A 21,760-nucleotide genomic window follows, 5' to 3' on the forward strand; every position below is an offset into this window, starting at 1 on the left:
TTTAATTTATCCCCTTAGGGGTGGAATTTATCAAAATACTTTCTTAGGGGATGCCTACGTCATAGTAGCTTTATGCATGGAAAGTCTCAGTCCGATTGAAAAAAATACGAGCTGAGTTTCTTTTCAGTTCTTCTCATCTCGATATCATTCCGAACTGACGGTAGATTTGACATATCATAAGAGTCTGTAATAGACCTACATGAATAAAGATATTTTGAATTTGAATTTGAATTTGATCGGTTTCAAATTGACAAAGTGTCATACAAACTTTCATCCCCTATTTTATCCCCTTGGGGGTAGAATTAATCAAAATCCTTTCTTAACGAATGCCTACGTCATAACATCTACCTGCATGCCAAATTTCAGTCCGATTCGTCCAGTGGTTTGGGCTGTGCGTTGATAGATCACTATGTCAGTCACCTTTGAGTTATATATATTTAGATTTATTATTCACTCAGAACAAAATATTGGCAATATGATTTTTTTTTTCAATAAACTTTGGTCGTAATGTGCATCTAATGTTTCACCGGTTTTCGATTTTTTTTATACTATGGTAGTGACAATCAAGCATACGGCCCATCCGATGGTAAATGGTTACCGTAGCCTATGAACGTCTGAAACACCAGGGATATCATCGCATTGCGAACCCTTAAGAAACCCTTCTTGAAAAACCCCATGCTGTAGTCTCGTGGGAAAACCTCGGCAGGAAGTTCATTCCACAATGTAAGTGTACGCGGGAGGAAGCTCCTCTGAAACCGCACTGTCCGAGACCACTTAGGTTCCAGCGTGTGGGGATGAATTCCCTGTCGATATATAAAACAGCAGAGCCTGTCAGTAAGCAGTGCGCTAATTTAAAAACGTAAAACGACGGGAAAACAACTGTATGTATCTCAGTTTTATGGTTGAGTTTATTTAAAATCAAGTGTGTTGAAAGACGTCGTATGGTATTCGTGCGTGTTTAACACACTTGGCTCTATTACGCCTATTCGTCTTCAAGTGGGACTGAAATTCTACCTCGTGTGTTAACCAGCATAACGCACTTATATATACCGTAACATAGTTTTAAATTTAGAATGCGTTGGACAGTCTTTGATGAATGGATTCTTTGTTTGACCAAATGGAATTTGATAGAAAAATATTTTGTAGGAATACATAAAAATGAAATTCTTTATTTAAATTTGGCGCGTATTCGCAATTGTATCAAACTTCAGACAGATATATTTTATTTATTTATTTATTTTAAATTTAGAATGCGTCTTCAGATCAGTCTATAATGTAATTCTTTGTTTGACCAAATGGAATTTGACAGAAAAATATTTTGTAGGAATACATAAAAATGAAATTCTTTATTTAAATTTGGCGCGTATTCGCAATTGTATCAAACTTCAGACAGATATATTTTATTTATTTATTTATTAAATTTTAATGCACAAAAACAATGTGTACATATGGCGGACTTAATACCTTGTGGCGTTATGTACCAGGCAACCATGAGTGGTGCAGAGAAAGATTGTTGGCGGTGCACTAATATAAATGAGAAATGTAAAAAAAAGGTATACAAATATAAAGCAAAATATTTTAAATATAAATTTCAATAAAATAATAATAATAATCATTCCACTCGTTATGTCGGTGAACGGTCTTATCCCAACCAGTCTGGAACAACTTCTCAGACGGTTGGGATTCCGGGGCGGCTCACTTCCGGGAAAGATGCAGAAAGCGGTGCTCTTAGATTCTGCCCGCATTGTACGCCGGTTTCTCTCGCTGGGGCCCTGAACCCCGGCCGACTGTGCTTCTGCCGGGGGTATGTTGCCATCTCCTCTCCTTAAGAGGGGAGATGAGAATTTTTGAAAAAAAAAAGTAATAAACATATATAAATACAAATATATATACATATATTATTCCGATTAAAAATATCCAGAGTCTGAATTCGATTTGCCAAAAAAAAGGTTCGAATGTCTTATAATGTATTTTCTTTGTTTTTACAAGTCTTTATAAGCTTATTATACAATTGAAGAATTTATAAATGATAATAATGTTTTGTAGAAAATATCTAACTTAAAATTCATAGCGCTGACAATGTTATCTGATTGAACAGAGACTAAGTGCGTAGCGGTTTCTATGTTGATTATCGCATGAAATAAATCTAATTAAAACAATATTTATTTAAAATAGCAACACACAAGTTTCTTGCTTATTCTTCTTGTCATGAGTCTTCATTCCAAATGAGCGGTAGAATAAAAAAATTATGACTATTCAAAAGTGCTTATATTAAGTTTATTTGAATAAAAAATATTTCTATTTCTATTAAATAATTCTTAAGGATGTATGTTTCTATTACAGAAACTAAATGGAAGGCAGTCGAAGGCATCTGCACACAAACGACACTGGTTGGTGATTCAAAACATGATACAGTACTAAGATGAGCGGGAAACGAGGGCCGTGCAAGAGCTTCGCCATCAGCATCATACAGATTATCACCATTATATGCCAAGGTAGGTGGAGCTAAAGCGATCTATTACATTTTTAATTTTTTTAGATAGATCGATAAATTATTTATTCATCAACACATCTGTACTGCCCTATACCAAGCGTCTGAGCGTAACCAATGGCGACAGCTGGTCGACAAGATAGCTTAGAAGAGCAATTTTCAGCAGTGTCGGAAAGGTTACGAAGAGAAATACATATATTATGATATAGTAAAATATAGTTTACTTATTTAAAAAATGGAGGTGGCTTTATATGTCGCAAAGATGAGATTAGATTTCTATTAGATTAGATTAGAGAGGATTTAGAGTAAAGAGCTACAGATAAATCTCCAACACTGATATTATGTTGGCTCCTATAATTAAATATATATATATTATATATATATAATAATAATACATATGTATTATTATATATAATATATATATATATATATAATAATACATATGTATTATTATATATATATATAATATATAGAAAACACCCAGACCAATACAAACAATCACACTCAGGAATACAAATGTTTGCACTGTCCGAGTCGAATCTGCGACCATTGGAAGTAAACCAGTGTGATTAACTGCTAGATCACCGAGGCCGTTGATAAATATTACTGTATCTAAAAACGTTACGTATACTAACTTCCCTATTAGCATTATTTCTAAATACGTCGCTGTATCATTTTCCAAGAAATAATATCGACTTATCTCACTTCAAAGCAACTTTTAATAAAGTCTTCCTATTAATTAATTATATTCTAAATGTTGTTTCTACAGAAGTTATAGAAGTTATAATTATAACATATAAACGAGCCTTGTTAATTATTACAATATAATAATTACATTCCGTCTGTCCGTCGTCATACGAATGAGTGTTTTTTAATCTGTTCGCGCCATCTATTGACGACTGGGCGCAAATAAAGTTAACGTGAGCGTGATGTTGGTTATAAATGGCTTCACTTTGACAATTCAAATAAACGCAACGTTATACCCAATTTACACTCCCCTGCCCACTCGGGAGCAGCGCGAGAGTGGAAACACTTCCCATGCCATTGGCGCTGCCACTCGCGCTGCCCGGTGCTCCCTCGATTGTCGGTTTTTCGTGCGCGTGTCAAAGGACTGGCAGCACGAGTGGCAGCGTGTTTTTACATTCAGCCCTCTCGCTCAGTTGTCGCCCGGCAATATTTCCGGCAGCGCGAGTGCTAGAGGAAGGGGTCATTTCAATCATAATCTTTCTATACTGTACTATGGACAATAAATAAATTACCCTGGACAATTAACACAGCGCCATCCAGTCCCACTATAACCAGAGCTTGTGTTATGGGTACTAGACACTGATATAAATACTTTTTTATGCAAATACATACATAATAACATAGAAAACTTCCAGACTGACATAAACAATCATACTCATGAGTACAAATGTTCGTGCCGTGCGAGTATTCGAACCCGCGACCATCGGGATTGAAACGGTGTTCTAAACTGCTAGACCACGCTGTCACAATATCGAATTGTGATTATTCTGTATTCTAGTTGAGTGGCAGAAACAAAAAATGCGACTATTTAAAAATGCGTGTATTAAGTTATTTGAATAAATATTATTTCTATTTCTATAAAGAAAAATATTTTAATCTTGATTACAAGTATTGATGACATAAGGATGACATCCATTCTTATCTATCAAGTATTCCTATTCTCTACCAGCGTTCGGGTTCCCGGAGAAATACAATCCCGGATTCTTCAAGTCTATGGTGAATAGATATCTTCTGGGTAAGCGCACTACATCCTAGGTTCAACCATCATTTCCCATCAGATGAGGTAACACCAAGCGCAAACCCATTAATAATAATAAAAAAATATTATTGTTATATATGTTTTAGAAGTTTATTATTAATTAGGTATAGTTTTTGCGGCTTTACTTTTGTTTCCTTTCTTAGGGGATGCCTACGTCATAGTAGCTTTATGCATGCAGAGTCTCAGCCCGATCGGTTTAAAATTGACAATGTTTTATACAAACTTTCATCCCCTATTTTATCCCCTTAGGGGTGGAATTTATCAAAATCCTTTCTCAGGGGATGCCTACGTCATTGGTGCTTTATGCATGCAAAGTCTCAGCCCGATCGGTTTAAAATTGACAAAGTTTCATACAAACTTTCATCCCTATTTATTTTATTTCTTTCTATTTTATCCCCTTGGGGGTAGAATTAATCAAAATCCTCTCTTAGCGGATGCCTACATCATCCATCATCCAACATCTACCTGCATGCCAAATTTCAGCCCGATCCGTCCAGTGGTTTGGGCTGTGTGTTGATAGATCACTATGTCAGTCACCTTTGAGTTACATATTTTAGATATGTCTCCCTTTGATGGGGTGCTAGGCTTGTCTTTGCGGGTGAAAATTACCAAACAATGACAACTATAAAAGAAAAGATGTTGATGAAGATTTTTTAAAAAGAAAACAAAAATATTTGGACAATTCATGTATGTTAGCATTTTAAAGAAGTATGAAAGTACATAAGGTGAAGTTGTTATTATTATTATTAAGTATGTACGTGCACATGTGGTGTTCTCAGCTATTACATGCACTGTAATCTTAGAAACTTTTAAAATGTATATATTATTTAAATTATTAACCGGGTCTTAACACGAATAATTTTATGGCAAATAAAGGTATTTATTTACCTCTCTCGAAGTTTCGACTAGGTTGCACTAGCCGTGGTCACGAGCTGACTGGAGTAGCAGCGATGTCAATGTAGATAGGAGACAGCAGTTTTTTCTTCTACCGTCACTAGATTGTTTAACGAAAGTTCGCGACACACAGCACTCACGGTATCCGTACACTTATCGACTGTTGATGCTACAGAACTTTGTTTAAATTTATTTATGACTGGATTCCACGCAGAAGATAATTTTAAACCATCCTCTCTGTTAAAATTGGGATGTTTTTTAATTTCAATCGCCTCCCGGACCATTCGTGGGTAATAATGGCGATCAGTAGAGAGGACCTTAAGCGCATGTAGTTCAATCCAGTGATTTGTTCCAGCGTTCAGTAGATGATCGGCAATCGCTGATTTGTATGGTTGTCGATTTTTGACAGCTGCGATGTGTTGTGCCTTTATTTGCCATAAAATTATTCGTGTATAAGACTCGGTTAATAATTTAAATAATGTATTTTAAAATGTATTTCTTGGAGATAGAAATGAAGTTGTTAATGATAGAAACAGGTATGAAAGACATGGTATAAAACCTTCCACTGTTACTTATCGGGCTGACTATAGACTTGAGGATTTCAATAGCATATCGATTCTTTATTAACAGAATAGAACTGAAGTTATTAGTGACAGAAACTGGTATGAAAGACGTTTTATAAAACCTTCCACTGTTACTTATCGGGCTGACTATAGACTTGAAGATTTCAATAGAATATCGTTTCTTTATTAACGCAATAGAAATGAAGTTATTAGTGATAGAAACAGGTATGAAAGACATGGTATAAAACCTTCCACTGTTACTTATCGGGCTGACTATAGACTTGAGGATTTCAATAGCATATCGATTCTTTATTTACGTAATAGAAATGAAGTCATTAGTGACAGAAACAGGTATGAAAGACGTTTTATAAAACCTTTCACTGTTACTTATCGGGCTAACTATAGACTTGAGGATTTCAATAGCATATCGATTCTTTATTTACGTAATAGAAATGAAGTCATTAGTGACAGAAACAGGTATGAAAGACGTTTTATAAAACCTTTCACTGTTACTTATCGGGCTAACTATAGACTTGAGGATTTCAATAGCATATCGATTCTTTATTTACGTAATAGAAATGAAGTCATTAGTGACAGAAACAGGTATGAAAGACGTTTTATAAAACCTTTCACTGTTACTTATCGGGCTGACTATAGACTTAAGGATTTCAATAGCATATCGATTCTTTATTTACGTAATAGAAATGAAGTCATTAGTGACAGAAACAGGTATGAAAGACGTTTTATAAAACCTTTCACTGTTACTTATCGGGCTGACTATAGACTTGAGGATTTCAATAGCATATCGATTCTTTATTTACGTAATAGAAATGAAGTCATTAGTGACAGAAACAGGTATGAAAGGCGTTTTATAAAACCTTTCACTGTTACTTACTGACTATATACTTGAGGATTTCAATAGCATATCGATTCTTTATTTACGTAATAGAAATGAAGTATTAGTGACAGAAACAGGTATGAAAGACGTTTTTATAAAACCTTTCACTGTTACTTTTGGGGCTGACTATAGACTTGAGGATTTCAATAGCATATCGATTCTTTATTTACGTAATAGAAATGAAGTCATTAGTGACAGAAACAGGTATGAAAGGCGTTTTATAAAACCTTTCACTGTTACTTATCGGGCTGACTATAGACTTAAGGATTTCAATGGCGTATCGTTTCTTTATTAACTTCAATCTTATTGTTTTTGTAAAGTTTGCCTTATTGTTATTGAGTCAAGTTTTGCTTCGTTTTTGTTTTACAAAATATGTTCTATCCAAGTCTGAAGGTTTCTACCTGGGAGTTTGTTTAACTTAGGCTCATTATCGCTAAAATATCGGTTTACAGTAACTGTTTGTAATAGGAAACACAAGCTTGCTTATCCACAATAAAAGACAAATTAATAGAACAGAAATTATTAAGGTGAAATTAGATTTCGTATTACTCATTCTAAATGTAGGTGTTGGATTATATATGGTGGAATATAACTTTATATTTCTAAAATAAAAGTAGCCTAAGTTGCTCCTTATTACATCAGCTACCTGCCAAAAAGGGTCTCGTCAAAATCGGTCCAGCCATTTCAGAGATTAGTAAGAATAAACAGACAGACAGACAAAAATTGTAAAAAATGTTATTTTGGTGTATGTACCGTATTTCTATTCATACATGTATACAACATATTACAAACAGAAACTCCAGTTTTATTTATATGTATATATTACTTCTTAATAATATGACGAGAGTTTCGGTGGTCTAGCGGTATCCTACACCGCTTTAGTTTCTATTGTGGCGGGTTCGATTCCTCACACGTTACAAACATATGTATTTATGTTATGTTATCTGTGATTATATTGATCTGGGTGTTTCTATGTATACTATGAATGTATTTACAAAAAAAATATCTTAGTATTTATATTAGTTGTTTAGTACCCATAAGATAAGATCTGCTTGCCTTGGGTCTAGATGGCGTTGTGAGAACTGTCCATGGATATTTATTATCATTATTACTACTACAGTTTTTTATTTCAGCATTTGAATAAGACACGACATACTGTCTTGGCGGAATCCTCGTTTGAGGTTGGACGGTTGGTGTGTTATTTTTTTTTATTTATATAACTTCAATGCACAAAATACCAAGGTAAAAGTACATATGGCGAACTTAACGCCTTACGGCATTTTTTACGGCCAGTCAACCACAGGTTGTGCAGAGAAACTGTAGGCGGTGCAAATGTAATCAATAAGAAAAATAATATATATTTACTAAACGTAAGTACATGTAAACATACATATACAAATACATACAATATATATAAAGCTATAGATAAATCTGAATAAAATACATACCTAAATATAACATATATATATCATATAACATACTTAAGAGTCTGACAATGAAATAGCAACAGCAGATAGAACATAACAAAAAATAAACAAATTCTGGCAACTATAACATAGAAAAGATGTACAAATAACAATGAGTCACGCAAAAAGATAAAATGGAAATAGTTAAAGTGTCTTTTTTGACTAAATAGGTATTTTTTAATAATATTCGAGGTCAAAAGACTCAAAATTAGTAAAGATTAAGATACTCGCAAAATTATTCCTGTTCTAGATATTAATTTTACCTTTCTTATCTTATTATTATTTCATGAAAATTTCTACTCTTAAACCTGTCTACGATTAACCTTTGAAACGAGAGCACATCCTAGACAAATCTGCTTTGAAAAAGATGAATATCAAAAATAAAATAGCTAATTGCCAACCTAACAAAGTTCATGAAATTACACGGGAACTTTTCAAATAAAAGCCGGTTCAAAGGGCACGCGCTTAATGAAGACAATATTTTGGAGTGCTCCAACTTGGGTAATTAAATCTCGCGACTCATATCCGAGACGATAACTAGGATAGACTTTGAACAATTGCTTATTAAATTAGTGATGGTGTCAATTTAATTTGGCTGTATTACGGGTTAGTTGGAGTTGCAAAGGTGTGGCCGATAAGAACATTGTGTTATTAACTTGGATCTAATTTTAGGGACTTTAGTGTGTCTTTGCCGTGTTTATTAGTTTGTGTTCTTAGAAACTAAAACTAAACTCCTTTAGAAAATAAAATTTTACTTTAAAAAGTGTGTTTAGCACTATCTGTTGATCTATTTAGTATATCTGTTAATAATAATAACAATAATAATCCTAGACAATTTACACAGCGCCATCTAGTCCCAATGAAAGCTTGTGTTTTGGATACTAGACAACTGATAGATATAACTGGTTTTCGCCCAGGAGATAGTACCACTACAGCGTTACTCAAAGTAACGGTATGGATAAATCCCACCTCACCATTGTTAGAGTTCACATCAATATTGTAGAAAAATCCGATATTTTGAATAGAAATTAAAAGAAGGTAGTTTGTGTTTAATACTAATTAAGTACCCAATATAAACATTATTACAAATATTGTAAATAACGCCATCTAGTATTTATAGACCGGACTAAGTTGTTTATCATACGATAACTATTACACCCGCTTCACTCCCTACTACACGGACTTCGCTCTATAAATACGGAGGTCGGTAGTTGAATAATCCTCTTTTGTTGGGTGAGCCGCGGCATTCAGTCGACGAGCGCAGAGCGTGCCGGTCGTGTTTTGTTTTATTGTTTTTGTCCGCGTGGAATTTAACTTTATTTTTCCAAAATAAAAGTAACCTAAGTTACTTCTTATTACGTCAGCTATCTGTCAAAGAAGTCCCGTCAAAATCGGTACAGATAGACAAAAATTGTTATTTTAGTGTATGAACCGTATTTATGTAGTAAAAAACGGTTATTTCAATATTACAAACAGACACTACAATTTCATTTATATGTACAGATTAGTAATATTAGATTGCCCTTTAATTATTCAGCATTATACACTTCGAAATCAGAATATCTTCCACGAGTGATTATTCCTGAAGCCTGATCACGAGAACAAGCCTTTCAGCTCTGAGCATCGGCCTCCATTAATCATTTTAGGTAAGAGGCGAGAGGTTGCGTGCGGAGAGCCCTACTCCTAGGGTTGCCACCATCATTACATAGTATAAAACAAAGTCGTTGTCGCTGTCTGGTATTTTATATTGTAACATTTTTGAAAAGCACTGAATAAATATTTCTTTCTTTCTGTCTGTCCGTCCCTATATATACTTAAATCTTTAAAACTACGCAATTTGAAGCGGTTGTTTTTAATAGAGTGACTCAAGCGGAAGGTATATATATATATATATATATATATATAATAGGTTTATATTAAGGTTTATATATATAATACATGTACACCCGTGCGAAGCCAGGGCTGGGCAGGTAGTTCTTTATAAAAAGTATCCTACTTTATTATTGGTAAATACTTTATACTTTTACATACAAATAAAGTATGCAAAAATAATTTATTTTCAACATTTACTGTGATGCGTAAAACAAAATACTCATTATGGGTACTTAACGATTTATAACTGAACGAAATGTTAGATGTCAATTGTTAGTTGTGACATTTGTCACAACTCTAGTGTAAAAAGCACATAAAAATTCGTTTTTAAAGCAATAAAAACATGCAATTTGAAAAATACTTTTTTTTCTTATACAAACCAGTTTTTTTAGTCAAAAAAGTGTTGGCAACCCTACCATCTCCATTCACTTACCTTGTTTGCTAACCGTACCTGTTACAAAATGTTTTAACACAGTAAATATATTAATCTTGATGATATTGTAATACTGTTTGTTCTCACCAGGGTCTAGTCAACAGTATTCATTATGATTAAATAAGTTAAAATCCAATTTTTAGTTACAATTAAGAAGTAAGAGAACTGAAGGAAATAAACGTTACGTTTAATTGTACTGTAACAACTATAATGGAAGACTAGTGTTAAGTTACATTATAGTATAATGATAATATAATAATATCAGAACAATTCACACAGCTCCATCTAGACCCAAGTTAAGCTAGCTAAAGCTTGTGTTATATTTTTTACTTACTTCGTAAATACAAACGTATTATACATAGAAAATACCCAGACCGATACAAATAATCATACTCATGAATACACATGTTTGTGCCGTGCGGGAATCGAACCCGCGACCTTCGGATGTAAAGCGGTGTGCTAAAACGCTAGATGCTGTTCATGCACGGGATTTTCATTTAATGCTAGACATAGATACCTTTATAAATGTACATTGTAAATAAACTGACTTTTTAAAAAAAAGTAATTAAATTGAGTTTCTTGCCAGTTCCTCTTAATTGGACCTATATACTGAACTGAACAGTAGAGTAAAAAATAAAATTATAATGTAAAAAATTTTACGTTCATAAGCGTCTAAAATGTCCTACATGAATAAATGATTTTTCAATTTGAATATATCTTCGACAATTTGCGGACAACGTTATAATTTTAATTTTCATACTGCTTTTTTGATATATGATAGCGTAGCGGCTTTTGTATTGATTGCCGCATGCATCCTTATGTACAGTGCGAATACTGTAACTACCATATAGTAATTTTTGTAGCTGTGACGTGGTCGTGTGGAATGAGTAGTCATGCTCACTAAAATGTCCAGACATGTGGCGGCGTGGTGGGCCGGGTCAATATAAAATATGGTCGAGCGCAGTGATGGCTGGCTCATCCGTCATACTCGTGAACGAGTGCTGCTTGTAGGGACTGGTCTGCTCTTATCACTACGACTGATTTAATCTTATTGCATGATTATATTTGACCCAAAAAATTAGTGCTTGTTGGTAGTTTGTATTCACACGTTTCGACTTGTAAATGTAAACTTACAAGGATTATTTAAAAGAGCAACACACAAGTTTCTTGCTCGTTCTTCTTGTGATGAGACAGCTTTCCGAACGAGTGGTAGATAAAAAACAAATTGTTATGACTATTCAAAAGTGCTTAAATTAAGTTTATTTAAATAAATGATTTTCTATACTATTCTATTCTACAATTATTCAAGTTATATAATCTAAATATATATAACTCAAAGGTGACTGACTGACTTAGTAATCTATCAACGCACAGCCCAAGCTACTGGACGGATCGGGCTGAAATTTGGCATGCAGGTAGATGTTATGACGTAGGCATCCGCTAGGAAAGGCTTTTGATTAATTCTACCCCCAAGGGGATAAAATAGAGGATGAAAGTTTGTATGAAACTTTGTCAATTTTAAACCGATCGGGCTGAGACTGCATGCATAAAGCTACTATGACGTAGGCATCCCCTAAGAAAGGATTTTGATAAATTCCACTCCTAAAGGGATAAAATAGGGCATGAAATGTTGTATAAATCTTCTTATATTTTCGACTGATTGAACTGAAATTAAAGATTGGAGCTATTATAATGAAGACGTTCGCTTAAATAGGATATTTATAAATTCAACCCCAACGGGGATAAAAAAAGGGATGATCCAGTATGTAAATGTATTAGTTTGTACCTATCAGTACCTAATGGAACGAAAAATTAAGACGAACAAAATAAGTTTTACTTCTTTAGGCTACTTTTATTTTAGAAAAATATCGTTAAATTCCACGCGGACGAGGTCGCGGGAACATCTAGTCTTGTATAAAATGAAAAAAAAAAAGATAAATAATAATTAATTTTACAAGATATGGCGTTAACATGTTCCGTTCTAAGAAATTCCCATTCATAGCCGAACGAAGTCGCGGGAATAGCTAGTAAAAGATAATTCTCTACAGATTAGTCAAACAACGAATGAAAAAAGACTTCCAACCGTTCGCAAGTGTATTGTACGTATTGTATTCCCTCAGGAAGGAATGGATTTCCGGACTCCTACCTGCTAAAAACCTGACGAGTATTCCTTCTTGAATCATAGCGCTCGGGCCATGGGAACCATAGCATTCACCCAAGAACATTAGTCGGACCTAGGTGGTCTAGCGGTTGAGTACACTGCTTTTTTTTTCCGACGGTCGCGGGTTTGATTTGATCCTCGTACGGTACAAACATGAGTATGATTGGTCTGGGTATGTTCTACGTATATTATGCATGTAATTAAAAAACAAAAAAAAAGGATTTATATCAGTTGTCTAGTACCCATAACACAAGCTCTGCTTAGCTTGGGACTAGATGGCATAGTGTGAATTGTCCTGGATTATTATTATTATTTATAAAATACTAATATAAAATACATTTTATACTAAATATAGAATACATTTTATACTAAATATAAAATACATTTTTTAAGGTACATACATAATATGTATGTATCTGGGCAGTGCCTGAATATCAGTGGTTTGCTGCTTGTATGCTGCAAACAATACACTGAGGTGCTGCCTTTTTACGTATGGGCTATGCACACACACTACGTTACTCATACCGTTTTTTTGTTATCTGTATTGCATTTTATTTTATCTGTATATCTGTTGTGCATTGTATTTTGTTGACTTCACTGATGTAATGTGTATATCTGTTTTTATTTTTGTTCTTATTATTACAGCGCCTTGTGTGTGTGTGTGTGTGTGTGTGCCTTTAACGTGAATAAAATTTTTATCTATCTATCTATCTAATATTACATATAGATACATAAATAAACATACTCATGAACACAAATGCTTGTACTGTGCGAGGAATCGAACCCTCATCGGAAGTAAAGCAATGCTAATCAACTACACTGACTCAATCTTATATCCACACATATCAATTTCGTCTCCCATCTCCCACTTAACTGCATTAAACTTTCGGTACTATTCATAGATCAGCTGGACCGATTTATATTCGAATCGTGTAATCGACACTTTAACATCTCAACTTGCTTCATAGTTCAACAAGTTATGCGTGTTCTCTTTACTAGATGGTTGAAAAGAAATACTTTTCATCTCAATATATCTGTTAAAAAATATACACTATTTCTATTAATTTAACTATTTACTTCTTCCTGCCAATTCTCACAGCCACATTGTGGAATAAAAAAATTGATTATTTTCAAAAACATAACAAAAAATGTTGTGTTAAACAAAATTCACATTTTCGTTCACATTCAAGTACGTAATTGTGATTTTATTTAATTGTAGTCTCTTTGTGATGAAATATTTATTTAAATAACTTTAGTGCACGTAATTTTATAGTAAATGTGGCGAATTTAAAACCATGCACCGTTTTCTACCAGCCAACCGTGGATGATAGAAAATTATTGTTGGCGTTGGAAATATAAATATACGATATTAGTATATCACAGCTAGTGCTGTGCCCGCGACTTCGTCCGCCTGAAATACATAGTGATATTGGCCAAGAAATATTTCACAATGTAACCCAAAAAATATTTACAAAATAAATTCATCATTCCAGCTACAAAAATGACGAAATTTAATGCAAATTTTCATCCCCTATTGTATTTCAGTAACTGTAAATTTTTTACAAACTTCGAATGTCATATTTACTTATATTTAATCACAGCTCAAAAACAATTTTCGAGCTTCTAAAAATGACGATACTTCCATACAATCTTTCAACCTCTTAGAACCCTTTTTCCGCTTCAAGAAGCAGCCTATATCCTTTCTCAGGTTCTAGACTATGTGTACCAAATTTCATTTATATCGGTTCAGTTGTTTTGGCGTGAAAGTGAAACAGACAGACAGACAGACAGACAGAGTTACTTTCGCATTTATAATTTAATAAGGAGTAAGGCTAAGGATTAGACGTAACTATATGAATAAAAAACTATATCGGACATTGAAATATTATGTACAGCCACAAATAATGCTAGAAAAAACACAAAGATATAAAGATGGGACACAGAAGAAAGTACCTTGTTCAAATAATAAAGATTGCGTTCCATTAAAACGTTCATATACAAATACAATATGCAAAATGAAACAAAACTTAGACAGTTAATCATTGGATGTATAAAAAACTGTCTGAGCCAGAAAATAAAATGTTAACATTTCCCTTTTATGACAAATAAATGATATTATGTTTTGTCAATAGTCCTCTCAAAGAATATCCGCCTGTACAAATAGATCTTTGAAGGAAATGATTAAGTAGAAATATTCTGAGCATTCATATATTTTGGTTTCCGTTCCGTGCTGCCTACAAAGAATTTATTATGTTTTCCAATAATATGCTGAGTAGGCAAATGACTTAATAAAACATGTAATACAATACGTACAATACACTTGCGAACGGTTGGAAGTCTTTTTTCATTCGTTGTTTGACAAATCTGTAGAGAATTATCTTTTACTAGCTATTCCCGCGACTTCGTTCGGCTATGAATGGGAATTTCTTAGAACGGATCATGTTAAAAGTGTAAACAAAACTGTATGGTTACATTGTGACGGTTCGGCTAGTCATTTTTAACACCATATCTTGTATAAAATGAATTATTAATTATCTTTTTTTTTTTATTTTATACAAGACTAGATGTTCCCGCGACCTCGTCCGCGTGGAATTTAACGTTATTTTTCTAAAATAAAAGTAGCCCTAAAGAACTAAAAATTATTTTGTTCGTCTTAATTCCATTAGGTACTGATCGGTTCAAACTAATACATTTACATGCTGCATCATCCCTTATTTTATCAACATGGGGAAAGGTACTCGGTGATGGATTTTCCTAAAAAAAATCTAGTACTTGTTACACTAGATCTGGTTAGCTTGAGACTAAACGGCGTTGTATGATACTGCTTTCTTGATATATGATAGCGTAGCGGCTTTTGTATTGATTGCCGCATGCATCCTTATGTAAAGTGCGAATACTGTAACTACCATATAGTAATTTTTGTAGCTGTGACGTGGTCGTGTGGAATGAGTAGTCATGCTCACTAAAATGTCCAGACATGTGGCGGCGTGGTGGGCCGGGTCAATGGGCTCCCTAAAATATGGTCGAGCGCAGTGATGGCTGGCTCATCCGTCATACTCGTGAACGAGTGCTGCTTGTAGGGACTGGTCTGCTCTTATCACTACGACTGATTTAATCTTATTGCATGATTATATTTGACCCAAGAAATTAGTGCTTGTTGGTAGTTTGTATTCACACGTTTCGACTTGTAAATGTAAACTTACAAGGATTATTTAAAAGAGCAACACACAAGTTTCTTGCTCGTTCTTCTTGTGATGAGACAGCTTTCCGAACGAGTGGTAGATAAAAAACAAATTGTTATGACTATTCAAAAGTGCTTAAATTAAGTTTATTTGAATAAATGATTTTCTATTCTATTCTATTCTATTCTTGTGATATTACTACAAAACAAGCTGCTTGCTGCAAATAAGTGAGACTTAGGTATCCACTTTTACTCAACTTTTACAATGTACTTCTGGTAAAATTAATGTTGGGGTAATAATACTATGTTGTCGGTTGAGACGATGTATATGACTGACAAAATGTACATAAAAATATTGATCTTATATACTAAATGGCAATAAGAAAATGTAAGGTGGGGTGACACAGTTCAGACACAGCAGTGCTTAGTACACAATATTGAGTTTGTCTTACTAGACATTATTAAACGCAATTATTATATTGATGTATCTAGATTACTGTGTAATTGTAATTGAAATAACTGTAGATACATAAAAACATGTGTAACGATTACTTGAATGACGAACGTGCATGGCAATAGTTTTCATGTTCGAGATTTTCATTTAATGTTAGACATAGACACCTATATAAATATACATTGTATATAAACTGGCTTATATAAATTCAAAACATCTAATCATTAAACTAACACTAAATCATTAAATCATTACTGAGCAAGGCCTATTACTCACTAAACGATTACTTGAATGACGAACGTGCATGGCAATAGTTTTCATGTTCGAGATTTTCATTTAATGTTAGACATAGACATCTATATAACCTATGCATTGTAAATAAACTGGATTTAAAAAAAAAAGTAATTCAATTGAGTTTCTTGTTCTTCTCAATTGGAGCTATATACTCTCAATTGGAGCTATATAGGTACTGAACTGGACGGTAGTGAAAAAAATTGAAAATGTAATATAAAAAATTTGACGTTCATAAGCGGCTAAAATGTCCTGCATGAATAAATGGTTTTTGAATTTGAATTTGAATTTATTTCAAAATTACTTTCCATTCACACTCAATGTTAATAATCAGAAAACTCCAATATTGCACAACAAAGCTAAAAACTTAATTTAATAAAAGGGAAACATTGGCTGTCCCTTATCGAGCGGGCCTTTACAAAGTGTTGTTATCTGCTTTTATCCACCGAACTTTGGTAATAAACAATGTTTTGCCTGTCATTACGAGGGCCGAACTTCGTGGTTGATTAAAAATGTCAATCCTCACCGGCTCAGAAAACATCTTTGTGTTTTGCTTCGAAATTCTTCAACGCTTTGTTTCTATCGTTTAATAAAGCCCGCTGGTTGAACGATGAAGACGGTTTTATTGTTTCGGACGCCGACCTCAAAAAATGAAGATTTTAACATAATTGGTTTGTTTTTATTTGTGTATGTAATACGAAATATTCGTTAATTAATTTTAAAAAACAAAAAAATGGACTCATAAGCTCAGAGTCACTCAGAGGGCAATGGAGAGGACTATGCTCGGAGTTTCTCTGTGTGATCGAATCAGAAATGAGGAGATCCGCAGAAGAATCAGAGTGACCGACATAGCCCGAAGAATTGCGAAACTGAAGTAGCAATGGTCAGGGCATATAGCTCGTAGGACAGATGGCCGTTGGGGCAATAAAGTCCTCGAGTGGCGACCACGGGCCGGAAGACGCAGCGTGGGAAGACTCAGCAAGGTGGACCGACGATCTGGTATAAGATCGTTGAAAGGCGATGGATGCGAGCAGCGCAGGATCGATCGTCGTGGAGATCTTTGGGGGAGGCCTCTGTCCAGCGGTGGACGTCTTCCAGGCTGAGATGAACAAAAAATACCCGATGCTCTTCTAAGTCCAAATATTCAGAGATTATTCCAGAGATATTGTAATTTAGATAATGACAATATGTAGTGAAATATGATAAATGAAATTTGGAAAATAATTTACGTCGGGAAATTTCAACTTACGGCAGCGTGTGAAATTTCAATAATCCGGCTCAAAGGACCAACAATATAATGGATCGATGGACTGTACGAGTGTCTATGCGTAGTTTATAATAATGTAATATATTAATGGGCAGTTGTGAATTATAAAAAGAATAATGTATCAATAACTGAAATTTATTGAAATCATGTTTTATACATGTTTTCAATAAATTTCATTTAAATTATTATATATTATAATATTTTTAAAACTAATAACAATATCAAAGGAGTTAAATATTATAATTAATGAAAACTGTGATTGATACAGCCTATGGTATAAATACTATAAATGACGTAATGGAGTAACTTTTTTTTATTATTTATTTATTTATTTATTCATTTCAACTTGAAACAATCATGCTCGATATAAAGTTCAAACTTTAGATCCAGATTTTATTGGATATATTTTATTATTTTAGCTATCATGGCTCTAATAATAACACCATGGTGGTCATGATGTTATTTGCAACAAAGGATGTTTTGATGGCGTATGGAAAAATAGATATTTATCGACCTATTCAATCGGATTGATCGGAATAGTTACTGTTTAAATTGAAAAGCAATAACTACATTCACAGCAAGCAATTATTCTGCTATGGGCGTACAAAATACATATATAGTACCTTCTGTTTTTATGTTGATTATACTTTCTTGTCTATACATTTATACATCTTAAAATTACATCAAATAATCAAATATTCTTTTAAGAAATGTATTAAAATTTTAGGCAATGTACGAAAACAACCTCTTGACCTATTATATATACGAGTATATATATAAAATTTCATATAGAAAGCTATAAACTTCAACACTACCGAACTTATTTTCATTTCATATTCACATAGATAGGTAATATACTGTAAAATATGTACTGAATTATAAATTTAATTAATGTATAATCTCACTAATCTGATTAAACAGAGATTAAGTGCGTAGCGGTTTCTACGTTGATTATCGCATGCCTAATCCTTGTTAATGTAAATCTAATTAAAACGATATTTATTTAAAAGAGCAACACACAAGTTTCCTGCTCATTCTTCTTGTGATGAGTCTGCATTCCGAATGAGTGCTAGAGTAAAAAAATGTGACTATTCAAAAGAGCTTTTAGTAAGTTTATTTGAATAAAGATTATTTCTATTTCTATTTCTACTAACATAGTTTTTAAGGTAATTACTGATACAAATGGATCTAGTTGTCTGAATAAATAATTATCTATACATATAAATAAAATTGGAGTGTCTGTTTGTAATATTGAAATAACCGTTTTTTACTACATGCATATGAACATACACCAAAATATTTTTATTTGCCATTTTTGTATATCTTTCAACGATTAGCCGTAATAAACAGACTGTTTGTTTCGGCTAATCTCTGAAATGGCTGGACCGATTTTGACGGGAATTTATTGGCATGTAGATGATGTAATAAACATAGGCTACTTTTACTTTAGAAAAATAAAGTAATGTTGCAAAATTCCACGCAGAAGAAGTCGCGCGTACAGCTAGTTATTGTTATTAATAATAAATAGTAGTAATATATTTTAAAAATTCGTTAACGATAATAATGTTTTTATAGAAAAACTTTAAATCCATAGCACTGACAATATTATCTGATTACATTAATAATGAGTGCGTAGCGACTTCTATGTTGATTATCGCATGCCTCTTACTTGTTATACTGTAATTATTTATATAAAAAAAAACATCTATTAAAAAGAGCAACACACAAGTTTCTTGCTCATTCTTCTTGTGATGAATCTGCATTCCGAATGAGTGGTAGAATCAAAATGTGACTATTCAAAAGTGCTTGTAATGAGTTTATTTGAATAAAGATTATTTCTATTTCTATTAAAGTATTGTTATTGTCCACAGTGTTAACAGAAGAGCCCCGTTTTGCCGAGCCGATACCCAACGTCACAGTTGCACTTGGCAGAGATGCCAGCCTCCCGTGTGTGGTCGAGCACCTTGGCACATATAAGGTAATTATTTATTGGATTTTTTTACTTTTATCACTATAGTAAATGTTGACGACCTCGGTGGTCTAGTGGATTAGCACACCGCTTCACGTCCGATGGTTGCAGGTTCGATTCCTCGCACGGTACAAACATTTGTATTCATGAGTAAGATTGTTTGTATCGGTCTGGGTGTTTCTATGTATATTATGTATGTATTTACAAAAAAGTAACTGTATATTTTTATCAGTAGTCTAATGTCCATAACACAAGCTTAGCTTAACTTGAGACTAGATGGCGCTGTATGAATTGTCTAAGTATATTATTATTATTATTGTTCCACAGTCTTTCAAGGAATATTTACCAGAAGATGTAATAATATATGTCTGATTTTTTTTATACACAGTGCCCCTCATATCTATATATTTTAAACACTTTAAATTTTATTATATAAAACAGTGTCATAATTTAATAAAAGTTAATTTAATTTGATCAACATTTATTTAATCTCAAACGGACTCTAAATAGTAATTTTCTTGAAATACAAGAAGTTTATAATATACTTCTCTATTAACGCAAATTATTATAGTATATAGTGTCATTTAGTGTGTGTAAAAATTAAGTTACTGTTGTAGTTTTCTTTTATTCAGGTATAGATAATAGGAAAAAAGACTTGGAATATGGAGAAAATATATATAATTGGATAGTATACTGACGTAAACAGAATAGAATTGAAAAGGAAGTAACAAACAAGAATATATAAAAGGAATTTAATAAAAAATACTACAATATTTGAAAAAAAAAGGAATTTTAAATACAAATTTAGAATATAATACACACAGTTACAACAGTTATGTATGCTGTGTCTACATCCAGTAGGATGTATTACTTAAATAGTTTATTTTATGTGTATAAAGTTATGTACTCTCTAATGAAGTCCAGTTTTGTAGACCTAATAAATAAAAAAAAATGAATCTACATACAGATATACTACATCTTCATTTACCATAAGTTACTTTAATGTATAGGTTTGAAAATTATTTTTTTATACATAGTGCCTCTCATATTGATATCTTTTATTGTATCTTTTAATAACTTTAAAATTTATTAAATAAGATAGTGTCATAATTTAATGAAATTTAATTTAATTTCAGTAATATTTATTAAAATTAAAAGTGCAACATGCAAACTTCTTATTAATTCTTCTTGTTATGAATAGATGGCGTGTGTCAAATCGTTTGAATAATAAAATATGACTATTCAAAAGTGCTTATATTAAGTTTATTTGAATGAATATTATTTCTATTTCTATTTTGATTTAATAGAATTTATTATTAGTATTTGTACCAGTTTAGTAGTATCCTTAGCTCAAGTTTTACTTAACTTGGGACTAGATGGCGCTGTGTGAATTGTCTAGAAAAAAAGACATAACGAACTATTTCAATTTAATAGAATTTATTGTTATGTGGAGTATTTATATCAGTTGTTTAGTGTCCTTAGCTCAAGTTTTACTTAACTTGGGACTAGATGGCGCTGTGTGAATTGTCTAGAAAAAAAAAACAAAACGAACTATTTCAACTTAATAGAATTTATTGTTATGTGGTGTATTTATATCAATTGTCTAATACCTTTAGATCAAGCTTTGCTTAGCTCGGGACTAGATGGCGCTGTGTGAATTGTCTAGAAAAAAAAACAAAACGAACTATTTCAATTTAATAGAATTTCTAATTGTAAGGGTATTAGACAATTGATATAAATATGTAGTATTTATATCAATTGTCTAATACCCTTAGATCAAGCTTTGCTTAGCTCGGGACTAGATGGCGCTGTGTGAATTGTCTAGAAAAAAAAACAAAAGCAACAAAAAGGTTCTGCCACAGTTTTGTAAAACAAAAAATTATATAAATCAATCGGCATGTTGATATTATCATTGCCTACCCTTTTCTTTCTTTTTTTTCTTTCTTTTATGCGCAACGATGTACCGGCTGAAGTGTTCTCCGGGGAAATCTGTCCGGGTCGCAACTTGGGGCAGGGGTTACTTGTACCAACTAA

At 32.9% G+C, this 21,760-nt stretch overlaps 1 protein-coding gene across 1 annotated transcript in view; it reads left to right on the forward strand.

The window, feature by feature from the left end:
- LOC131842807 (lachesin-like) overlaps nucleotides 1–21,760 on the forward strand; it is a 163,948-nt gene that overhangs the window by 54,103 nt on the left and 88,085 nt on the right. Inside the window, exons 2-3 of the mRNA XM_059191374.1 lie at nucleotides 2,344–2,495; nucleotides 19,629–19,735. Of these exons, the coding sequence (XP_059047357.1) occupies nucleotides 2,423–2,495; nucleotides 19,629–19,735 (180 nt within the window). The 5' untranslated portion in view covers nucleotides 2,344–2,422. The remainder of the gene's footprint in view (nucleotides 1–2,343; nucleotides 2,496–19,628; nucleotides 19,736–21,760) is intronic.

The sequence above is a fragment of the Achroia grisella genome, unplaced genomic scaffold (assembly GCF_030625045.1).
Source record: "Achroia grisella isolate CSIRO2021 unplaced genomic scaffold, CSIRO_AGI_Agris_v1 utg2506, whole genome shotgun sequence".
Lineage (NCBI taxonomy): Eukaryota > Metazoa > Arthropoda > Insecta > Lepidoptera > Pyralidae > Achroia > Achroia grisella.